Here is a 22957-nt window from a genome sequence, read left to right on the forward strand (position 1 = left end):
ACATAACTTGAAGAGCCTGCAGCAATGAGCCACAGTTTCCCCTCTGAGAAGTCTGGCCTTCTTATAAGAGAAATTGTTTCAGACATTTCTTAAGTATTTGGCATCATTTATCTACCACTGGAATAGATGAAATATATATCTAGCTGTTGGCAACCCATCTGATATTAGCTTCTCTGTCTGACACCCCAGTTAAGATTAGTTCCTCTGCCTGGCAGCCCAGTTAAGATTAGTTCCTGTGCCTGGCACCTCAGATAAGATTATCTCCGCTGCCTGTCACCCCATTTAAGATTAGTTCCTGTACCTGGCACCTCACTCATGGTTCCTCTGCACTGCTCATACTGAATGCTAGAAATAAGCTCAGACATCTCCATGACCCTGTATTAAACTGAGCTAATCTTAATTTTATTTTAATTGGACAATGAAAAAATGAATGACTGAATGAAAACTGACATAATACTTTACAGAAGTTCAAAATATATAAATATACTTTTTTAATCAATTGTCATGGCACTCCTTTACTTTGGCTTATTTCACATATCTTTGCCTACTGTTTACCTCATGTTTACTCATGTTTATTCCATTATGACCTCATCCCAGTACACCCAAATGTCATTCTTCCTGAGGTACCGTACTTAACATGGAATGGGACTTCTGAAGAAAGCGAAAATTCTCAGATACAGTAAACATAGTAGCTCATAAATGGTCCTTACTCTGTCGAGCATACATTTTCAAATGATCAGACCCAGTTTTGAATCGAAAGCATGAAAGCATTGTGTGTTATTAAAAAGATCATTGACTGAAGTCAGTATTGCACTTAAAATGTTCAAATTATATACGAAAACTAAATGTAAGACCCTAAACATGTACTCCAAGCTGGTACACTGCACCCTTCTGACAGAACTCAATATCAACATTATGCATTTTAAGATACTACCCTAAAGGATAATAAATGCTTATTTCTATTACTTTTGTTGGTCTTTGCAGATAAAGGATATATTCTTTTTCCTGTTTTTGCTTGCTGTTTGGGTTGTATCATTTGGTGTAGCTAAACAAGCCATCCTGATCCATAATGAGAAACGTCTTAAATGGATTTTCCGAGATGTCATTTACATGCCTTACCTCACAATGTTTGGACAGCTGCCTACAGATGTGGATGGTATGTCACCTCAAGCACTTCTTATAACATAGACTGAACTGTGCATGTACTGAGAATGAAACTGGTTAAATACATTATTAATCTACAACTTGTTTAAAAGCTTCACTGTAACAATTCTATTATCATTGATATATTACAGGGAAAATGCGTAATAAAATAGGAAAGACAGATAAGGAGACAGAGAAAAAATAACATGACAGGCATATCATTTGGCTTTTTTATTGTGTCCAGTCCCTTACATAATAAACAATTCTTAACTTACAATTATTTCAAATTGTTTCCTGGCACTAGTTAATCAGAGCTGGGCAAGGTTGTCATGTGACTATATCACAAACAGAGTTTCTTCATATACAAATCTAGCACAAAACAGCTTTACTTATGTTTGCTTAGTTCTGGGAATACAGTGAGGCAGAAACCCAGTAAAAGGAGGATCAGGATGGATGACCTTAAAAACCTCTAGGAATTCCTGCAGAAAACACACACACACACACACACACACACACACACACACACACACACACACACACACACACACACACACACACACACACACCACACCACAAAGAGATGTTTAGTAGATGACTGTGGCACAAAGACATTTTCCAAACTAACTGCAATCACTTTAGTGCATGTTGCTTTGATACTAAATCTCTTTATTTATACTGTCATAACAGCTTTTGCATTTTTACTTGGTGGATTTAAATATAGTTGAGATATTTTTATCAGATTATGTGACTAGCTTTACTGTTACATACACACATTCACACACAGACTTATTGTATGCTTGATATTAATATCACATTCTCATATACTAGAAGGACTTGGATGAGTTACTCAGAAGTGACACAGCCATTACTGGGACATATAATTCCATATTACCAGCTGTGTTTAAATACATGCATGCATTAAAAGGACTCTAAACAGTAGACAGTATTTTCCAGTTCCAGTGCAATATTGTGGACAGCCCACAGTCTTCAGTGATGGGCATACGATAAAAGGTATTGGCATGAGCTGTAGCTCAGTTTGTGCTGATTGTAACTCCATTACTATCTTAGTTTAGTATACTTGATATGGCTTTTTTGTTTGTCCCCCAGTTTTGTATGAAGAAGATTTGTGTCTGTTTTCTGGTCCTCGTAGATTCTTCACTTGAAATTATTGGTGACCTTTGGGATAAAATGCTGTTGACCGCAACAGCAGCTAATGAGCAATAGAGATTGAGTGTGAAGCATGAGAAGTCACAAGGTGATATGTTGTCACTTGCATGTCACACACCTTGGGCATGCTAGACAACATGATAGCAGAATAATGCCTGCAACTCCATTATCTTCCTACCATTTATAGATTTTCTATTCAAACAGATATAAATTGTAGTAAATCTTGTAGATTAAATGGTTCCCAGTGTAAAATATCAGAGATTTTATTTAGGAGGTAAGATTTTGTGTTGGATATCTAAAATTAATAATGAGTGAAATATATTATGATGCTAAAAGGTTTTAAAGAAGGGACAAATGCAATATCTGAATTGGAAGTTGGAGTTGAAACACTTGTTATCATTTTTGTTAAACATTTATTTATTTTATAAAACAAATGCAAGAGAACTGGAACTTGTCAAAAGAAATGTATATTTCTGTATAATATGGAAACATTACACAGATGTTACCTTTGGGATAAAAGTGAAAATTTCATTAGAGAGCTATAGGAAGATAATGTGATAAATCTATTCATATAATGTTTTGGGGAAATAATCTGTCTTGAGAATTAAAGGAGCAATACTGTAATTTGTGGAAGTAAAGGGAGTTATGGAGTTAAAATAAAGTGTAGACATTAGAGGTCAAAGCATGGCAAGCAAAGAAAATGTGTCTATAGATGTGAGTGGATGTAGACATATGGGTGGTTGGTTGTTTAGTGAGAGGTAAAGCATTACCTGTGGATAAGGTTATTGGACAGAAAGAGCAGCAGCTGTGGCAGGGGACTTGGCCAAAGGGAAGACTAAGGAGGTTGAAACAGAGGAGGTAGAACAAGATCAAAAGTCTAAGAAGTATGAAACATGAAAGGAAGGGAAAACAAGCATAGGAAATAAAAATATTAATACATGAAGACAAATAAGGAGCCACACAGAAGGAAGCAATAATGGAGTAGTAGAAAGAACATAAATGCCCAATATTTATGCAGTGATGGCAAGAAGAACAGAAGGTACTCAAAACTGGGCAGAGAAGCAGCAATGGAATGGCAGTAATGAAGTCAAAGATTAAATTATTAGTGTCCATTTTTATAAACACATATATATGGATATACAATAATGCTCTACACACACACACACACACACACACACACACACACACACACACACATATGTATATATATAGTAACAATCTAGTTATAAATACAGTAGTGATCTACACATATATACAGTAACAATCTATACATATATACAGTAATGATCTACACAGTAACTATATATGTATATATATATATATATATATATATATATATATATATATATATATATATATATATATATATATATATATATATAATATAATATAATATATATATATATATAGATAGAGAGAGAGAGAGAGAGATGATCTACACACACACACACACACACACACACACACACACACACACACACACACACACACACACACAGTAATAGTCTACACATATATGCAATAATGATTTGGATATATGTATATATATATATATATATATATATATATATATATATATATATATATATATATATAGGTTCATAGGTTCATAGGTTTATACTAGGCTATCTGCCCTAAGGCATTTATAAGCCTAGCCCAAAGTTTTGTGGCTTACGCCACCCCTTATATGAAAAAATACTGTGCCCATTAGTTTGTTGTGCCTCTGTCCAGCAGTGACACAGAGATGATTCCCAGGGTAAACCTACGATCTCCCATCCACAGGTCAAGATTTCTCTTGAACAGAGCCAGCGAGGTGCTCTGCCTCACATGGACTGGGATTTTATTCCACAGCATAGGGAGTCTCTGAGTGATAAATCTATCCCTCCAGCACGTCCTATTTATATCCATGCTAAGGTTTAAGTTGCTTGCTCTAGTGGTTTTGGTGGATTTGGATTTTTTGAGGTGGAGCATGTCCATTAATTCCGGGTTGGACATGGCCTTGTATGTCAGGTACATGTCACCTCTGAGCAGACGGTATGCGACTGAATAGAGCTGGAGTTTCTTCAATCTGGCAGCATATGACAGATTTTGGATTCCCTTTATCCTTTTGGTGAGGAACTTTTGGGATCTCTCCAATTGCTGCAGATGTCGGATGAGGTACATCCCGAATGGGGCATTGTACTCGATCACTGGTCTGATAAGTGAAGAGTACAGGGGAACAATGACCTCACTAGATCTGGATGTGAATCCCTTCATGATCAGGTGGGCAATGTAGAAGGTCTTTCTAACCACTTTAGCAATGTGAATGTCAAAAGAAAGGCCACTGTCAACCTTCTGTGCTTAGTGGATTGCCGCCTATATGGTAGCTTAGGGTTACCTTGTTTTTCCCGAAGGGTATGACTATACATTTTGTGGCGTTTAACTTCAGGCCATGGCTCTGGCACCAGCTATCTGTTTCCGTGAGTCCCTTCTGAAGGATATCTGTGTTCGATGCACTTTCCACTATGGCGCCTAGTTTGCAGTCGTCTGCAAACTTTGTCAGCCAAAGTCCTCCCATGTTGGCCTGTACTTCTGAGAAGTAGATGCCGAACAATAGGGGGCCAAGGACCGAGCCCTGTGGGACACCACTTGTGACCGGCTTGGAGTCTGACATAGTGCCAGCAACTCTAACCCTGTGGGTTCTGTCCTTAAGCCAGTTTGCAACCCATCTTGTGACATATGGGTTTACATTTAAGCTGGTAAGTTTTTCTACAATACCCGAGTGGGGTATTGTGTCGAAAGCCTTTGCAAGGTCAAGGTAGGCTGTATGGACTGCCTTTCCCTCATCAATGGCCTTGGTGACTGTTTCGAAGAAGTCGACCAAGTTCAAAAGGCATGATCTGCCCTTGAAGAAGCCAAACTGGGTCGGGTCCAATGTCTGCAAGTCCCCTATATCTTTGTTTATGAGCTCCATTATGATCCTCTCCATAGCTTTGCAGACTAGACTTGTTAAGCTTATGGGGTGGTAATTACCAGGGTCCGTAGAGGCACCGCCTTTGTGGAGTGGGACCACAGTTGCCATACGCCACTCCTTGGGCACGTATCCTGTGGTAAGGCTGAGATTAAACAGCTGCCTTATGTTTGGGTTTAATTCCTCATTTAGCTCGTGTAGCACACAGCCGGGGACACCATCCGGTCCCATTGATGCTGTGTTTTTAGCTTTAGAGAGAGCAGCTTTCACCTGCGCATTTGAGATGTCTGGGAGGCTACACTCCGCTGGGATAGTTATCTCTCCTTTAGGGGTTGAGAGGGGGGTGAAGTTTGCACTGAACCTGTCTGCCAGTATGTTGGCAATGTCTGTGGGTTCAGTGATTTTTGTATCATTTTGGACTAATTCTGAGCATATCTGGGAGTTTCCACCCAGGTTCCTAACATAGCTGAAAAAGGCCTTATGATTGTCCTTTGAATCCATGGCAATTTTTCTCTCAAAATTGGCCTTAGTTGATTTTATGAGTGCTCGTATTTTTGTACTAATAATGATCAGGGGTGACTTCCCTTTTATGGATTTTGTTCTATCATGTAATAGCTTTCTCCTCTTATTTTAAAGTTTGTTAATGGCTGGGGTCCACCAGACTGGACGTTTACCCTTTGTGGAAAGAGTCTTGGTTTTATTTGGGATTGCCTGATCCATGCAGTCCTGGAGGTGTTCATAGAAGGCATTTGTAAGGGCTTCCGCAGCCTGGGTTGTGGTATACAGTAAAGATCTACACATGTATACAGCAACGATGTATATTAGAAACAATCTATACATATACACAGTAATGAGCTGTCTGGTTTGTGACAGGCTCTGTCAAACACACCCGTGTCTTTTAAATAAGATGTAGTAAACTGCAAATGTTGAAAAGCTGTACTATGCTGAGTTAAATGTGATTGTTTGTTGGAAAAGCTGCATTAAACCTAGCACATCTTTGAGCGCCTCCCACAGCACAGCTTAATACTCTGCTGCTACTCAGTGTTGCACTTTGCACAGCTGAATGCTGATTTATTCAGTCATGCAAATCACAGCATACATTTACAGGAAGCAGCTGCTTGTGACTTATAAAGCAGCTCAGTGATGAATATATGGGTGTCTTTCTTTCATTACAGAGATGAATGCCTTTGGAGCCTTTATGGATGATGGTTGCACAACCTAGAGCATCTGGAAGTCCTACTTATTCAGTTGTGCATATATTTATTTTTTCCAGTGCTATATTTCTCTGCCATGTTGAATCCAGCATTCTAAAATATTTTCTTCGGCTGATTAAAGTACAACATGACTTGGAAGTATGACACTGAATCCAATACTTGAGGTGACATATTCAGTACTTTTTTCCTAGTGTGCTGCAAAGACTTTCTCATTCATCTGAGCTATCCTGCCTTTGTTCCTAATCCATGGTGTTGGGCATCCTGCACAATGCAGGGCAACCTATGCCAGCATTAAACTGAATCCAACATGACAAAAATTTAGTAAGCAAACCGTGGTAAATGATAAATGCCTTTAGTTCCTATTTGTTTTTCAATTCTTCCACAGTATCATTGTTGATTGTGGAAAATACTGTTGTATCTTATGAGATGCTACCCTTTATCATTTTTCAAATCAACCACAATATTTTAAAAATCCATTATAAATCAAAATGCCCACATGCCCACAAAGCATTCTTGCTAATTGCATTTTCAAAAAAAAAAAAATGTATATTGCCAACAGCCAGTGCCATGCAAAACAACATGTATCACTGCTACAAATCGTGTGTGTGTGTGTGTGTGTGTGTGTGTGTGTGTGTGTGTGTGTGTGAAAATTTGCTGATGCATATGAATCTTAACTCTGTCAGCATTCAAAAATATCATGAAGATTAAGAAAAATATGTGATGAATCTGGATATCATAAATTCATTCTCCTAACTGAAACTACCAGGGAAGATTCTACTTGTTTTCCTTCTTGCTATCTGGATCTTCAGAGGTATCAGCAAGTTGTAGGTAGCCAAGGTCCATGAACCTTGGAGAAAAGACAAGACATGTTTTGAACTGCCTTTCAGTAATTCATTTTCTCCCAGGTGCACTGATCTTTGTAAGAGAAAAATAAAGTAAGTTGGGAGAGGGGGGTGCAGTACTCCCTTTCTTAATCATACTTGCTTCTGAATAATGAGGTTGAATGCATGCATTACAAAAAACTTTCCACTCAAGTTGTGATGTATGAGGTCTTGTGACTGAGCCACTGTGAGGCAAGCTTGTATGACCCAAGTATGTAAGCAGATGTAGTTCTTCCACTTAATGGAGATGGAGCTAAGGTGAGACATAGGGGGCAGCTGCCCAGGGTGCAAGGTATTAGTGGTAAGATCAACAGGTGCTGATGGTGAAGCAGATATTCAGAAATATGTACTTTAAATGTCCTTTAAATGTAACAAGAGGCTTGCTACAGTTTCAAAGTAGAGGAGGCTTTTTGTTTACTTTTTTTTTTTTTTGTTGTTCCTCAATTTAAAAAGAACCTTTGGTTGGCTAAGGTGTTTGATTGGGGAACCAGATAACCTAGCAATGATTATACCTATTTGCAGACATGTGTATACACATTACAATTCATGACTCATCATAGCAATACTTCCTCAAATGATAATGTACCAGATCCTAGACTCCATATTCACAACACTAGGATATTGCCTAAAATGCCCTTCCTTCACCATTCAGAGGCAAAATAATTTAGCCCCATGCTATTGGCTAACAGCTGCTCCGTTGGAAAACCACAGCAGTCTGAGAATGTTACCTTTCAAAAAAGTCATGAGTAATTTAATTTCTTTTTGCAATGGTGTAGAATGCATAGAAAAGAAATCTAATGAATAAAGTATTTATAAAATGCAACGATGATTTTATAAATTAATTTTACTTACTTACCACAATGTTAGGTTTAGATGAGCAGATCCACTCATTCAATAGCAGAACTAATGCCATTAGGTGTTAGGCAACTCAATGTGTAAAATTTTCCTAGACTAGTCTCCTCTGTTTTTAATCAATAATACTCTGGTAAAAGCTTACTCTGAACACCTCAGGCATTCTGTACTATGGCTGAGTAGCACAGAATCTGACCCTGTGTTATAGGGGGATAAAGCGCTGGCTGAACCCCAAAAGATTGGGACAGGAGTTGGAGGAAGAGAATGGGGAAGGATTACAGTGAGTGCCTGTTGCAGGCTACCCCATTCTGGGAGGAAGGAAGAAGGAAGCTTGGCTCTCTCCAATCACAGCACTAAGATCCAGGTGGGCTCCATGCTGCAAGCAGTGTGCCTCTTGGTTGGGAGGTTGCACATGCTCAGAAGCATGCATCCAACTCCCAAATACAACCACAGAGGAGCTTGCAAGGCTTCCATTCGTGGTATGAGATAAGGTATACTTACTCCCAGGAAGCAGCATGGCACTGTACCAGCATCCTCAATCTCCTCACAGGCCCCAGATGTGTGTCAGGTACATCCTGGGTGTGGCTAATGTGGGTGTACCTGATCCACAGGGTGTATCTGGTCCACATCAGATACACCCTAGGGAAGGACGTGGTGGGTCTAGTAGAACCAGCGAATATGGTCAGCAGCTGGTACCAGCTAATGATAAGGTGCAGAAAGTGCAGAAAAAAGGCTGAACAGAAAATAGAAGAAAAATAAGTATTAAAGACCTCTGGGCCATGTGAGCAAAAGGACAGTGAAAAGAAGATCAGGTATGCTGATGAGAATGGACATCATCCAGAACCAATGTTAAAGATTTGCTGAAAACTGACTGACAGGTAGCAATTGCCGTGGTTAAAGGAGCTCTAGGCACAGGATGTAAAAGCTTATTATGCTTTTCATAACAGAACTTAGTACAATCAGGCCCTCTTCAGTGCTGTAGAGGGATAAAGCAGCCCTGCCAAGCCAGGTTTGATTAACGATTTGTGTGATTGACAAAGCACCAGGGAGAGATGTGCATGCTCATCCTGGCTGGGAGATTGCTAGGCGATGATGCTCCCTAAGTGGAAGCATGGTCCATAGAATGGAAGGTGTAGAATGGGAAAGTGGGTACTGTAGATCATGTAAAAAGGAATCCCCCTGGATGAAAGCACAGATATCCAGTGTACAGAAAGCCCTTAGGATCTACAACCAGCCCTAGCAAATACCAAAATAGTCTGGGGAGTGCGAGGATGGCTAAACCCAGCATGGATGCAGGGCACTGGAGGCCAGGCCAGTATAATGAGGTCTGAGGGGACCAAATAAATTTAAAAAAGGAATTTAGTACAATCAGTCAAACATCTGGATAAAGTTATTCTGAAACCTTAGAACACAATGTCTTTCTGCAATTCTGAACTTTTCTTAAGGGTTTGATATTACCTACATAAAATCTGAGCTACCTGTGCACATCCATACCATGCAGTAAGCATTGCCCTCAGATAGAATAATTAAGAAAGAATAGTTGCAGGTTGATCTAAGTCTTCTGTTGAAGCTAAATGTTAAAAATCTTAACAGAAATAACTGGAAGAGTCTAAAAAGGTTTTATAGAGACTGTAGATAAAATAGAGAAGACTCCAGCATTTGTTAACAACAAAGGAAGACATTTCAAAGCTTTTTTCCAGTAATGTTTAAGTAATTTATCCAAAATGTTTGCACTAAAATGGAAATGTATAAGTGTTATGACTGCCATTACTACAAGTTTGTTAATGCTGGAACTACAAAGTTAACTTTCAGGAATATTGAAATTAATGTTCCTGGTAGTTTCAACTGTAAAAGTAAATGTATGGTTTATGTAGCAAACTGCACCAAATACTGCACTGCCTTTTACATAGAGAGAATAAGAAAATTGTATCATAGAATTTATGAACATAAGCATGCCATTGAAGATTCTGATTTTACGTATACATTGGCAAAGCATGAAAGCACATGTAGCAAAAAAGAAAGTTTTTTGTTACTGTCATTGATAAGGTATCTAATTTTAATACGCTGTTTGAACTGGAACTGAAACTTCATTCTTGCAGTTTTCCAGGGCTAAATGATAATTGAGTCACATGACTGAATTAATTATATAAATCAGTGTTGACGTTAAGCCAACTTTGTCTGATGAAATCTCACTTGAGACAAAAGTGCTAAAGTGCTTACATGGTGACAAACAACATTTTTTAAAGTTATTTGTTTTATTTTTATTCAGTATGTCTTTTTTAGATTAATTATTAGTTCTCTGACCAGTTGAATTGTTATTGGGAGTTTTTTGACACAAGCAGGTTGCTTGACTGATTGAGTTTTTTTCCAGTGGCTACAGGGGACAAGGCAATACATTATGCATATGCTACATCATACAGATTTGGGTTTGATTCCCTAAAATGTCTCATTCCATACAGTAGGACTCTGATTAACTCCTGCATTTACTCAATTGTCCCTGAATCTCTTTTAAATTTGGAACTTTTGCATACTTAGCCTTTCTAACTTATTACTGGCAAACATGCATGTGATGTCTTCATCAAAGAATCCTATGACACATTGTAAGCATGGAAGCAAGATGTAGTGATATGCAGGAATTGTTCTGAAGCCACATCAGAAAGACGTTTTGAGGAGAAAGTATAAAAAATAAATACATAAAGCAGAACTAGTCTCAAGCTGAGCACTTATTACTGGTGCAGGACTTTACATTTATACAGTTATCTAGAATTCCAACATGTGTAATGTCGTTGTGAGTCTAGATTTAAGCTTCTGTAACTTTAGACCACAGTGAAAAGGTCAGATATCAATTATCATCATTTAATAAGCTAATCTAGAAAAATGTGTGCACAAAAGACAATGGGGAGTTGGTGGAATAAAGTAAAAAAATGTGACCGTAAATTTTTATTAACACTTGGCCCTATTAAAATAAAGAAATTGAGTTTGTTACATGGCATTCAAGCTGTTAACACTTTCATATGCAGTATCGGTCTTCTGCCTAACTGCAAACTCTGAAGTACTCTTAACAGAAATATACTTAATAATTTTCCTGGATGTCTTGATTTAATTTTTCAGAGGGGCTATTACAAAAATAAAGAAAAAAGACAGAAATGTTTTTTTAAGAACAAACAAGGGAGAGATAAGGACCAGTCTGGCCCAGAAATGTAGACTATGTGTACACTGTGAATTACAGGCAACATCTGACACTTTAAAAACAAACCTGATGTGACCATACAAAAGTAATTTGCATTGAGACACACATTTTTGTGTCTTGTTCCAGATATATCAGTCTTGAGATAACTACATAATGAATCTTGTCTTATTCTTCTTAGTGAGTGTGCAACTTCATTTATTAATGCATACTTTACTTTTTTAATACAGGCAATAACTTTGATGCTACTAAATGCTCACAAAATGGAACTGATGATACTTTACCGAAATGTGTTGAAAATGTCAGTAATACTCCAATCTTCCCTGAGTGGCTGACAATGATCCTGCTGTGTGTATATTTGCTGTTTATCAATATTCTCCTTCTGAATCTCCTCATTGCAATGTTCAAGTAAGTACTCATGCTGTGTGGTGTCTGTGGCAGAACGTCCATGATCTAGTAATTAAAAGCATTATGAGACCTCTAAAAACACAATTAAACCAGACAGAAAATGAAATAGTTTCAAAACTTTGCTTAAACAGCATCTATGCCAAAGATGGCTCTGTTCTTCCTGCTCGCCTGGCTAGTTTTAGTCAGATTACTTTTCTCCAACTCTTATAGCTACTTTGCTTCCCAGTCTTTTTGTACTTCATTACTCCCCCTCATATTGTACTTATTTCCTTAACTCTTACTTTTTCTCTTTCTCTTACACCCCATCACTAAATACAATTCTTCCTCTCTCCATTTATCTTTCTGCTTATTTCCATAACTTCTCCTTTCATATCTCTCTAATCATTTTTTCAGGTACATTCTACTTGTCTGTCTGTAAACTATTACTAAACTCAAAACCTTGATCTTTTTCCTGCAGCCATCATGCTACAAATACATTAATTGTTACTGTTTGTTATTTCTCTGTTCAGTAATTAGCCAATTTATGTTAATTTCTCTCCTTTTGTGTTAAAATGTTATGTTCATGTAATAAATAAATTCAGGTGAATAAGATCATGTATAGATGTTGTATCCTGCAGTTATAAATGTACATCATGTATAACTTAAATATGCAGCTTTTCTCCTCAGGCCTCCAGTGAAAATGAGTTTTGCACAGTGAATAAGCTCATGTATAGATGTTGTATCCTGCAGTTGTAAATGTACATCATGTATAACTTAAATATGCAGCTTTTCTCCCCAGGCCTCCAGTGAAAATTAATTTTGCACAGTCGGTCTTTTTCCAGTCAACAAAGACAAACAAATAAATAAATAAACAAATAAATAAATAAGGCTTACAAGGTTCTTGTCATCAAGTCTGGTGCTCTAGTGTCCCTTTCTTGGTTAATATAAAGACTACATTCCTGTATTGTATACTTTTAGGAATTAGAATGCATGATCCACGTGTGAAAAGTTATGCTTCCTGGACTGCCATGAATCTCTTCTTGATATATATATATTCACCTAAGGCATTTTTTGCTTTTTGCAAACATGAGTGTCCATTTATAAGGGCAAACCAATGGCACAAGGGAGGACAAAAGATTTATTTTCTATTTAAGGGTGATGAGTGGCACATGTGAGAGACAACCCTTGGTCAATGATGTATCAGCCTTGTTCACTGATTTGTTACCCTTGTTCTTAGACTGAGCAGTCAGCACAGCAAAATGCTTTCTGTTTAGTTTTTCATTAGTCTGTCAATTTGCTTGATCCATTAGACACAAGAACTGCCTTTTTACCAGAGTACAGATTAGTTAGCTCAATAAAAACTGTAAAGATGAAAGTAAATGCAATGAATCAAACAGCTTGCCTAATGTCTGCTCTAAATTATACATCAGAATTATACTTCTAGTAAAGCAGACTAAAGGTGATTACTTACAGTATTGGCTGTACAAGCAGCTTAACATGTGGATGCTAACAACAGATTACATTATGGCTGCTAATGAGAATGCTAAGGACTAATGAATGCCTTAACCAGAAGCTACAACTGCTGTTATTACTGCTGTTATATGCAGAATGGAATCTCTATACCTGATTTTAAATACAAATGTCTAACTACCATTGAATGAGGTCTACCTGATGTCATCAAACATACCTTATCAAATTTCAGCCTTCTGATTCCATAATTTGGAACATTGAAAACTGCAGCATTCAAAGTTATAGTCAGATCAACTTATCAAAAATGACAATCCCTTACAAAAAGATACAGAAGGAAAATTGTCTAGGTGTAAAATGACTACAAGGGCAGCTAGCCTAGTACTTATCTGTGAACATATTCAGAAGTTCATGTTGTTATAAATCTGCCTTTGAGGGGGCACGATGTTGTACAGCCCCCTTTTTTTGGTAGTTTGCTACTACATAACAAACTATTATATCGCATCTCTGATGCACATATGTAGAGAAAAGGAAATACTTATATCTCCTTTTTCACGGGTACTTTGTGATCCCTGATGTTTTATATATTTGTCTTGTAGTTTTAAAGCAAACCACCCATATGGTGAAAACTTCCCCTAAAAAGTTAGTGTTACACTGGAATTACACAACACCAAAGCTATCTTTTCTTTTCAGAAAATTCCATAATTCATTGTTGAATTTAATGTAATGATGTTCAAATAAAGTGTGATGAGTAACATATATTTTGACAGATTACATCAAGAAGACCCATTTCTTGTAGGAAAAGGTACTAGTTAAACAGAAAAGCGGTATACCAAGCTAAACTTTGTTGTAAGGGTAACCTGGAAGAAGAATGATGTTAAAGAGATAATGATGTCACAGGAAAAGCTTTAAAAACATAACTATATTCCATTCTATCTACATTCCAGTTACAGATTCAGGAGTACAACATGCAGTTCTCTGTCTCTGAGTCCATTACTTTATGTATTTGGTCATACATACACTATTTCATCAAACACCAATTATCCATGTCTAATCCAACAAACAAGTCACTGCATCCCTTTTACTCAGATGCAGTGATCTCAGTTTGTTATATTTAAAGGAGTATGTGAGCTCTTCCCTGCTTGGGAGATGTGGTAGACTTTGCTCCCTGATAAAACATTTTGAAAAAGTCTGCTAGTTGATATGGTCACAGTGGCAGTCTTTTACAGAACAGTCTCTGACTAAAGGAACTGTATATCCATGCCCTACATTACACAGCCTTTCCCAGTGCCTTATTTTATATTAGATTAATTTGCATGGATGCAGACTTCTATTTTCATGTCGCATTTCACATTTATCTGTTGCCTACCAAAGAATAGGAAAAATTTTATATTTTTCAATTAGATGCTCCTGAAACATGACTTCCTCCATGGATTGCTCAGCCTTCTGTGATGATATGTAATACATTTAGAACAGAAGGATGCACTTAAATGCCAAGTCTAGTTCAACTTTATGTTGAAGGCTGTTGTAACTTGTCTGCATAGCCAAATGTTTTGATGAATTTGCATGGAATTCTCATATATACAGAAATATAAATCATGAATTTATAATTATCATCTCTGAAAGATTACATTGCTAGATATACATAACAGAGAAATGTGGGAGAAGACATTACCAAAGATAAAACTGTTCTTCCAAACGTAATGTTACAGTAAGTATATTTTGTTATATAATGTTTGTAGCAGGTAAGAGTAGTTCCATCCTTATTAATGAATAGGACAAGAGTCTCAGGCTCATCCTAATGAGTAGTCCAGTCATAACAGCATATTTTTGATAATGGTAGTCAAATGAAGATCAGATAGCACATGCTGTTTGCAATTGCTTATATATATATATATATATATATATATATATATATATATATATATATATATATATATATATATATATATACACACACACACACACACACACATATACAAATATATGTATATGAATATATATATATATATATATATATATATATATATATATATATATATATATATATATATATATATATATATATATTAAATACTTTAACTGTCTCAAAGTTCACTGAAATTTATAAAAAACACAAACCTTGTGGAAATGAAAGAAAGCAGCAGGGTTTATATATATATATATAAGGTTCCCCTTCAAAACATCTAAAATCATAACATCGAAATCATAACATCTAAAACCCAAAACATTGAATTTCATAACATCTAAAACGTGCATCACATGGAAATAATATCCTCTCCACATATAATGACACCAAACTAACAAACACGCTTTTCCCTACGTTTCTGCTGGGGTGCAAACCCCCTGCACCCCCCATGTGGGGGGGGTTCTGCCACCCACCCCCTGTAAATTAAATATACCAACTCTGAGATCGCACTGCAGTGGGAAAAAGTTAATTTCCTAACTCCACTGTATCACGATCACCATAAAGAATGTACACATAATGTCTATATCACTTACCTGTATGAGCTACAAAACACATACAGAGTGGCAAAATAAACACTATATAAATAATAACTATAGAAATAAAAACCACAACATCTCTTAATGATACCACAAGATTAACAGATTAAACTATAACATTTACACATTTGATGATACACTATTACATACTATACATTTTAGATGTTATGAAATTTGATGGTATGCATTTTAGATGTTATGGATTTCAGATGTTATGGTCTCGATGTTTTGATTTTAGATGTTATGAGTTTTGGATGTTTTAAGGGAAACCATATATATATATATATATATATATATATATATATATATATATATATATATATATACACACACACACACACACACACACACACACACACACACACACACACACACACACACACACACACACACACGCACACACGCACGCACGCACGCACACACACACACACACACACACACACACACACACATATATTTTTAAGAAACATTTTATTAGTTTTTAACATTGGCTGATAAGAATTACAAAAAATGAAGGACAAATGGTTAACAGCAAATAAAATCCAATGATTTATTAACAAAGAATTGGTTATCAAGTAAATAAAACTATATACAATACATATAAGGCCGAGTAGATGTATATTGTTATTAGCCAAGCAGTAAAAATAGTTATGGGTAGAGAATACGTAACAGATGTATGAATGGAATATTTAAATGTAAACACTAATGAAAAGAAAACCACTTGAAAAAGCACTACATAAATAAACTAATAAAAATAAAAAAGTGATCCAGGGCAAGATCCCACCATAACCTCCACACCAAATATGAAAATTGGAAAAACACTCTTTATTCCAAATAAACAGCAGAATATTGAAATAAGGTTATGCGCTTTCATCCCACATATTATACTCTGGGACTTCCTCAGTCAAAGGCTAGCTGATACATAAACGATAAGAATATTTAAAAATATATCAGATACTATTGGTCTTTTTGAGTTAATTTAGCTAAAAATTCTTTTGAGATCTGTGACCATGAATCTTTTATTGGTGAGCTAGTTGTAAAGAATTTAAATCATTTATAATATTGAATTGTTATCTCAATAAATGTAACCTAGTTTAAAGATATGTTTTAACCTATTTTTTGTTATATAAAATGTTAATAATGAGAAAATAGATGTTAGTAGTTTCATCCAGAGGGAATTAATCTTTGTAGAAGGTATGACAGGTCCGTACTCCAGACCAGTAATCAAGAATCCTCAATCCTCACCACTGACACTGGTGAGGGATTGCCACTAGCAGCAAAAATGGATACTCACAGTATTTTCAGATGCAGCTATCTGCACCAAGCATAATTTCTCTTAAGAGTACACAGGGAGCACACTCCAGACCTGGGGCTGGACTCTCTTTCTCTCTCCAGGCCCCAGACAAGACTTCACAACAACAACTTTGGAGCACTGTGTAGCTAACTCATATACACTTGGATATTTGATTTTCACACACACACACACACACACACACACACACACACACACACACACACACACACACACACACACACCTGGAAAAGGCTGGCACAGATTTACCAGTTGTGCCCTCTCTGCCCAGACTATAAGGTAATTACACTGCCACCAGTCAGCTACTCTAAGGCTCTTACAAGAGTATCCAAGTATAGTCAGTGCAATTAATACTAATACAAATTTGGAGTTTGACCAAAGCAGCAAGGCTTTCAGGAGTGGCCAAAGTGTCACTAAAATAAGCATAAGTACTCTCAAGATGTTAAAAGTATTCTCTAAAAGACTAGCCATAATGAAAGGTATAGAAATATTGAATAATAAATAATAAAATAGAAAACATGAGAATACTGAATATCTAGTTATAATAAACACCAATGTTTCAATCACAGGAGATAAAAAAATAACACAGTTAGATTCATACAGATGCAGAAAAACAATGCTTAACTAATCTCACTATATTTTCTTGACTGACTAAAGAATTACTGTTCCCTACTTAAGTTGCAAGGCAAGATGATGATTTGCTTAGTCCAGCAAGGCAAAATAAGATGTGTGAATGTGTGAGATATCTGTGAGAGAACTTTCCTGTCACGTTCCAAAGAACAAAGTGCTGCTGCAAGAGTTCCATCATATTTCTCACTAATATCTACAGACAACATTTCAGTGCTGGTTATAGAATGGCATCACATCTGGTCACCTGACTCTGGTACAATACATGCTCAGAGCTTTGCTAAGATCTGTTACAGCATCTGAAAGCTATAAAACAATTTTAAAAACTTTCACCTTCCAGGGTAGCAATTAGTCCATCCCTAAGGACAATACAGTAAGATTTATATTCCTGGTTTTCCGGACATTTTTGTGTCTGGCTGCAATCAGACCTGTAAGATAAAATATTTATGGCCTAAACTAACCCAATCACTTTTTAACCTACTTTTCAAAATTAGCTGGACTGAAATTAATCTCTTCTCTTCCAGAATCCCCTGTTAAAACATATACATTTAATCAGTTATAATATTGTCTGACACACATGTGTGTATATATATATATATATATATATATATATATATATATATATTTTTTTTTTTTTCTGTCCAGCTGGACCCAATGTGGATGCATTTTTAACACAATCAACGTTATAGATACATTGTTAACACAAGCATCTGTACAAATCAGTGTAGTAGTCAAATGACATAAAATTGTTTAGAAAACTCCAGCTAGCTATGCTGGCATATGTTGCACATGCACTGTCCTACTCTCCCTGGCACAGATGGCACTACCTCATATCATCAGAGAAGGTATATGTAGAAGACCAGATTTTCATGAGATCAATATGTTGTGAAACCCATGCTTAATTAATTTAGAGCTAAGTTTAAGCCAAAGATTTTTTTTTTAAATTTGCAGTCCCACAGAATATGGGGCAGATCAGCTTTTTCTGACTCACATGCTGGGTGAACATGAAGCTAAATTAGTATGATAAAATTTAGCAATTGTACAGGGAGATATGCAGTTGTTATTGATAATCATTAATTAAGCAAAAATATTTTTTTCAAAAGCATACATTTGTGATTTGAGTAAGAAAGATGTTCCAAACTGTCTGTTTTCAAAGACTAGAATAATACTTGAGCCAATAAGAAGATATTAGATAATTATTTTGAAAGTTATAATTGGAGATGTCTCATTGTGAGCTTACAAAGGATATATATAATTTAGGAATGAAATATAATTGCTCATCTAAACAGAATGAACATTTAGGTTTAACACAGGTAAATGACCTTTTGGAAGGTTTAGTTTAGGTAAAGCATTTGGTTGTTTAATTTAATATTAGGAGTTAAACACTGAGGTTGGAAAAAGTCTAAAGCATCTTTCAGATTTATAATTTTAAAAAAGATTTTTCAAAGCAAAAATCAGGTTAACTAGGAACCTATGAATTTTAAAATGTTTTCTCTCTAAAAAAGGGAGGACGAGGGGATTACAAGGGTAGGATTTTAACTGATTATCCCAGTTTTATCCAGAGATGTGATCATGAATTAAACTGATGGTTATAAGTAATAATACAAAGCAATCTATTAAGCCCCTGGATTCAGCAAGCTCTGCACTGAGTGCAGGAATAGTGCAAGAGCTGCTGCATGCAATATGGTCGACGAGCGATCCAGGAACGAGCTCCCGGGTTGTGCACGAGCGCTCCTACACTATTCTTGCATGGACACCACTGCTATATGCTAATTACCCCATTTGCTGGTAAAAACATGCAAATTAGGTGAATTAGTGATCCAGGAAACAGGCAGGCGTCTGTGCAGGAATAGTGTAACCTACCGAAATGTATTCGGTTACTAATCAAATACATTTCTGCAAATTACAAAACGGAAGCATGACAGCTCCAACAAAAGCATGTATTCAATGTTGTAGGCATGCCAAGGCCAAATTTATGGCCATTGGCATGAGAAATAGTTGCAAAATTATAAAAAAAAACTTTTATTTTTTTTTGGCCGAATTTAAGCATAGGGCAGCAGTGTGCAAACGAAACAGCTTGAAAATAAGAAAAAAAGTTGGAAATAAGCTTTTAAACCCAAATCAACATTTTGCCATAATAGTCACTGGCATGCATAAGACAACAATACCAGTAAATAGTGGTTGCTAAGGGGGACGGCTCAGTGTCAGTGTGGTAATTATGAGTTAGCATTCTGTTTTATGCAAATGAGTGGATTGATACCGAATCACAGATTTCCTCTCAGTGTTAGCTTGCACCCAATCATGTAGGTGCAGCAACACCATTGTATAAGTATAAGAGGTAGATGAGCTCATAAGGGGGAGTGTCATGCATGCTGTAAGCTTATTGGAGCTCTATGGCCCATGTTAGCCCTTAGCTAAGCACAGCTAATGAAGGGGGTGTGTCTGAGGCTGCTTAGAAGTGTTTACATTGCCTAAGCAGGTGTGCACGCCACGTACCGGGTTTTAAACCAAAATAAAAAAAACAGGAAATAGCAACTCTGTTCACATCTGAGCACTGGGTATGCTCACTGTGCCTTGGGGCTTAAACAGGAAGGCAATGGGAAGGGAAAACAGCAGTACGAAGGCAATCAAGGATAACTAGCATAGCTGGCAGGTGAAATGTATCAGAATCAGCCAATTACACATGGAACAGCAAAGCACACTACTATAAACAATGCAAACACCTTCCAGTCTGTTTTTTCCTACAAACTCTACACCACCGGTGTACACAGATGGGGAAATTTTACCTGATGAAACTAACAAAATGTTAGGGGCTGCTGATGCTCTCATACATCAATATGTGCAAGAGGCTGAGGATGTGAATGCTGACAACCAGCCCACAGTGAGGAGAAGGAGAAGAGTGTACAGACCCAGAGTAACCTACCAGGGCCTACATGAGCTGGAGATTGTGGAGCGCTACAGGGTGGACAGGGATATTCTACAGCAAATTGTTGAGCTGTGCCAGCCACGGCTCACACACAGAACCAACAGAGGGAAACCCATCCCAGTGGATACCAAGGTATGTGTAGGCTTAAGAATACTAGCCACAGGTACCTTCCAAAAGCCAACTGGGGATATCATGGGGATCTCACAGGCATCTGCATCCAGGGTACTCCACCAGTTCCTGGATGCCATGTCAGCACATGCCGGTGAGCACATATATTTCCTCAACACCCGTGAGGCATTGACCAGCAACATGCATCTCTTCCACCAAATAGCAGAATACCCTGAGGTAGTGGGTGGTATAGACTGCACACACATGCACATCAAAGCACCACCCGGTGAGTGGGGTAGGGTCTACATAAACTGCAAGGGATTCCCCTCCATTAACTGCCAGGTCATGTGCGATGCCCAGGGCATTATCTTTAATGTGTGTGTTGGCAGCCCTGGAAGCTATCATGACTCTCACATCTGGCATATGACACAGCTGTACCAGTTATTTGCCATTGGGGATATCCCATATGGCCACCTAGTGGGGGATGGTGGTTACACACTGGAGCCATGGCTGATAACACCCAGCAGAAATGCACACACCCCCAAACAAGAACTCCATAATGAGGCACACGTACAGACCAGAATCATAATAGAGCATGTGTTTGGGATGCTCAAGTCACGGTTCCAGTGCATGGACATATCCGGTGGAGCCTTGCAGTACTCTCCAGCTATATATACACAAATGTTTATAGCATGTGCCTGCTACGGGTCTACTTTACATTACCGAAACGACACTTCACCGACACACAAAACACTGACCCCAAATAACCGAAAACACACAACACCGACAACTCACAAAACCAAACACAATTACACCGACACAAACAACGTAAACTCCACATGACACACAATGACATATCCACTAACCCTAACCCAAACCCTAACCCTAAGGTCTGACACTACCGCACAGTTACCCTACCCGCACCCTAACCCTAACTCACTTAACCCACCCCTACACCTAAAGACTGTCACTATCGCACACTTAACCTACCTGCACCCTAACCCTAACTCACTTAACCCACCCTAAAACATAAAGCCCGTCACTATTGCACACTCACCCTACCCGCACTCTAAACCTAACTCACTTAACCCATCCCTAAACTACAGTCCGTCACTATCACACACTTACCTTACCCGAACCCTAACTCCGACACTACCACACACTCACCTTTCCCACACCCTAACCCAAAATCCCACAATATCGCACACTTACCTGACCACTCCTAACTCCGTCACTATCGCACACTTACCGAGTCGCGCTCACACGTTACCCTTGTCAGTCTTTCAGCTGTCGGCAAATCACCTTTTCGATCAACTTGCTTGTCGGTCGTTTCATCTCGGTCTTCTGCGTGTCGGTGAAGTGTCGTGTCGGTAATGTAAAGGGGACCCCCTGCTACACAATATGCTCCTACGGAAACAGCTGCAGCTGGAACACCGTAGGGCAAGGCCACACAGCCCCCCACCACTGCCAGGGCCATCACAGGCACAGAGGGACTCAGAGGAGGAACAACCTGAGCCTGCCCATGTAGGCAGAATGAGGCGTGCCCAGTATGCCCAGGCTTTGGCAAAGAGGCAAAGCATAGCACATACACTGACACAGTAGGGACCCAGGGAATGACACCTCTCTCTGACTCGCACATACAGTAAATGGGATGCCAAACATGACACACCTGTGCTTTATCATGTATAGGGAGTGTACTATGTACATCAGACATAGTCAGCCCGCCAGCACTGTCCTCAATACTGGCACAGCCACAAGGTAAGTCAGTCTTCCTATCAGTTGCTGAATGGAGTAGTATGTTATGATAGTTGTATCTATGGTATGGACGTGAGCATACAAGGGAATCGGGTGGCTGAATGGGATGGCAGCAGATAGTGGACACCTATATGGGCAGCATGAAATCCATAAAAAATACTGGTGTCAACACACTAGGCAGTACTAGACAAAGTGACAAATCCCACTGCAGTACATGTGGTGTCTCAAATGCATGTCCATAGGACACACACATGCATGTCAGTGAGGCTCACATACCCAACACCAGCCTCAGCCAGCATGACAGGTGTAGATGACCATAAAGAAAGGCTGGGCTAAGGCCTCTAATTGATGGCAATGGTGAACAGCCCCCCTCCAGACCTACACAGGCAGACTACAACAGGTCTGGCAGTTGTATGTTAGTTCTGAAGGGTAAGAAGTCTGAAACTGAAATGTAGTTCGAAATAAACTAAGACCTG

At 37.9% G+C, this 22957-nt stretch overlaps 1 protein-coding gene across 1 annotated transcript in view; it reads left to right on the forward strand.

Annotated features, from left to right (window-relative positions):
* Positions 1-22957, forward strand: part of LOC122792941 (transient receptor potential cation channel subfamily M member 2-like) — a 1068883-nt gene that overhangs the window by 704335 nt on the left and 341591 nt on the right. Inside the window, exons 20-21 of the mRNA XM_044060527.1 lie at positions 985-1156; positions 11625-11802. Of these exons, the coding sequence (XP_043916462.1) occupies positions 985-1156; positions 11625-11802 (350 nt within the window). The remainder of the gene's footprint in view (positions 1-984; positions 1157-11624; positions 11803-22957) is intronic.

Source organism: Protopterus annectens, chromosome 2.part0 (assembly GCF_019279795.1).
Source record: "Protopterus annectens isolate FY-2018-M chromosome 2.part0, PAN1.0, whole genome shotgun sequence".
Taxonomy (NCBI): domain Eukaryota; kingdom Metazoa; phylum Chordata; order Ceratodontiformes; family Protopteridae; genus Protopterus; species Protopterus annectens.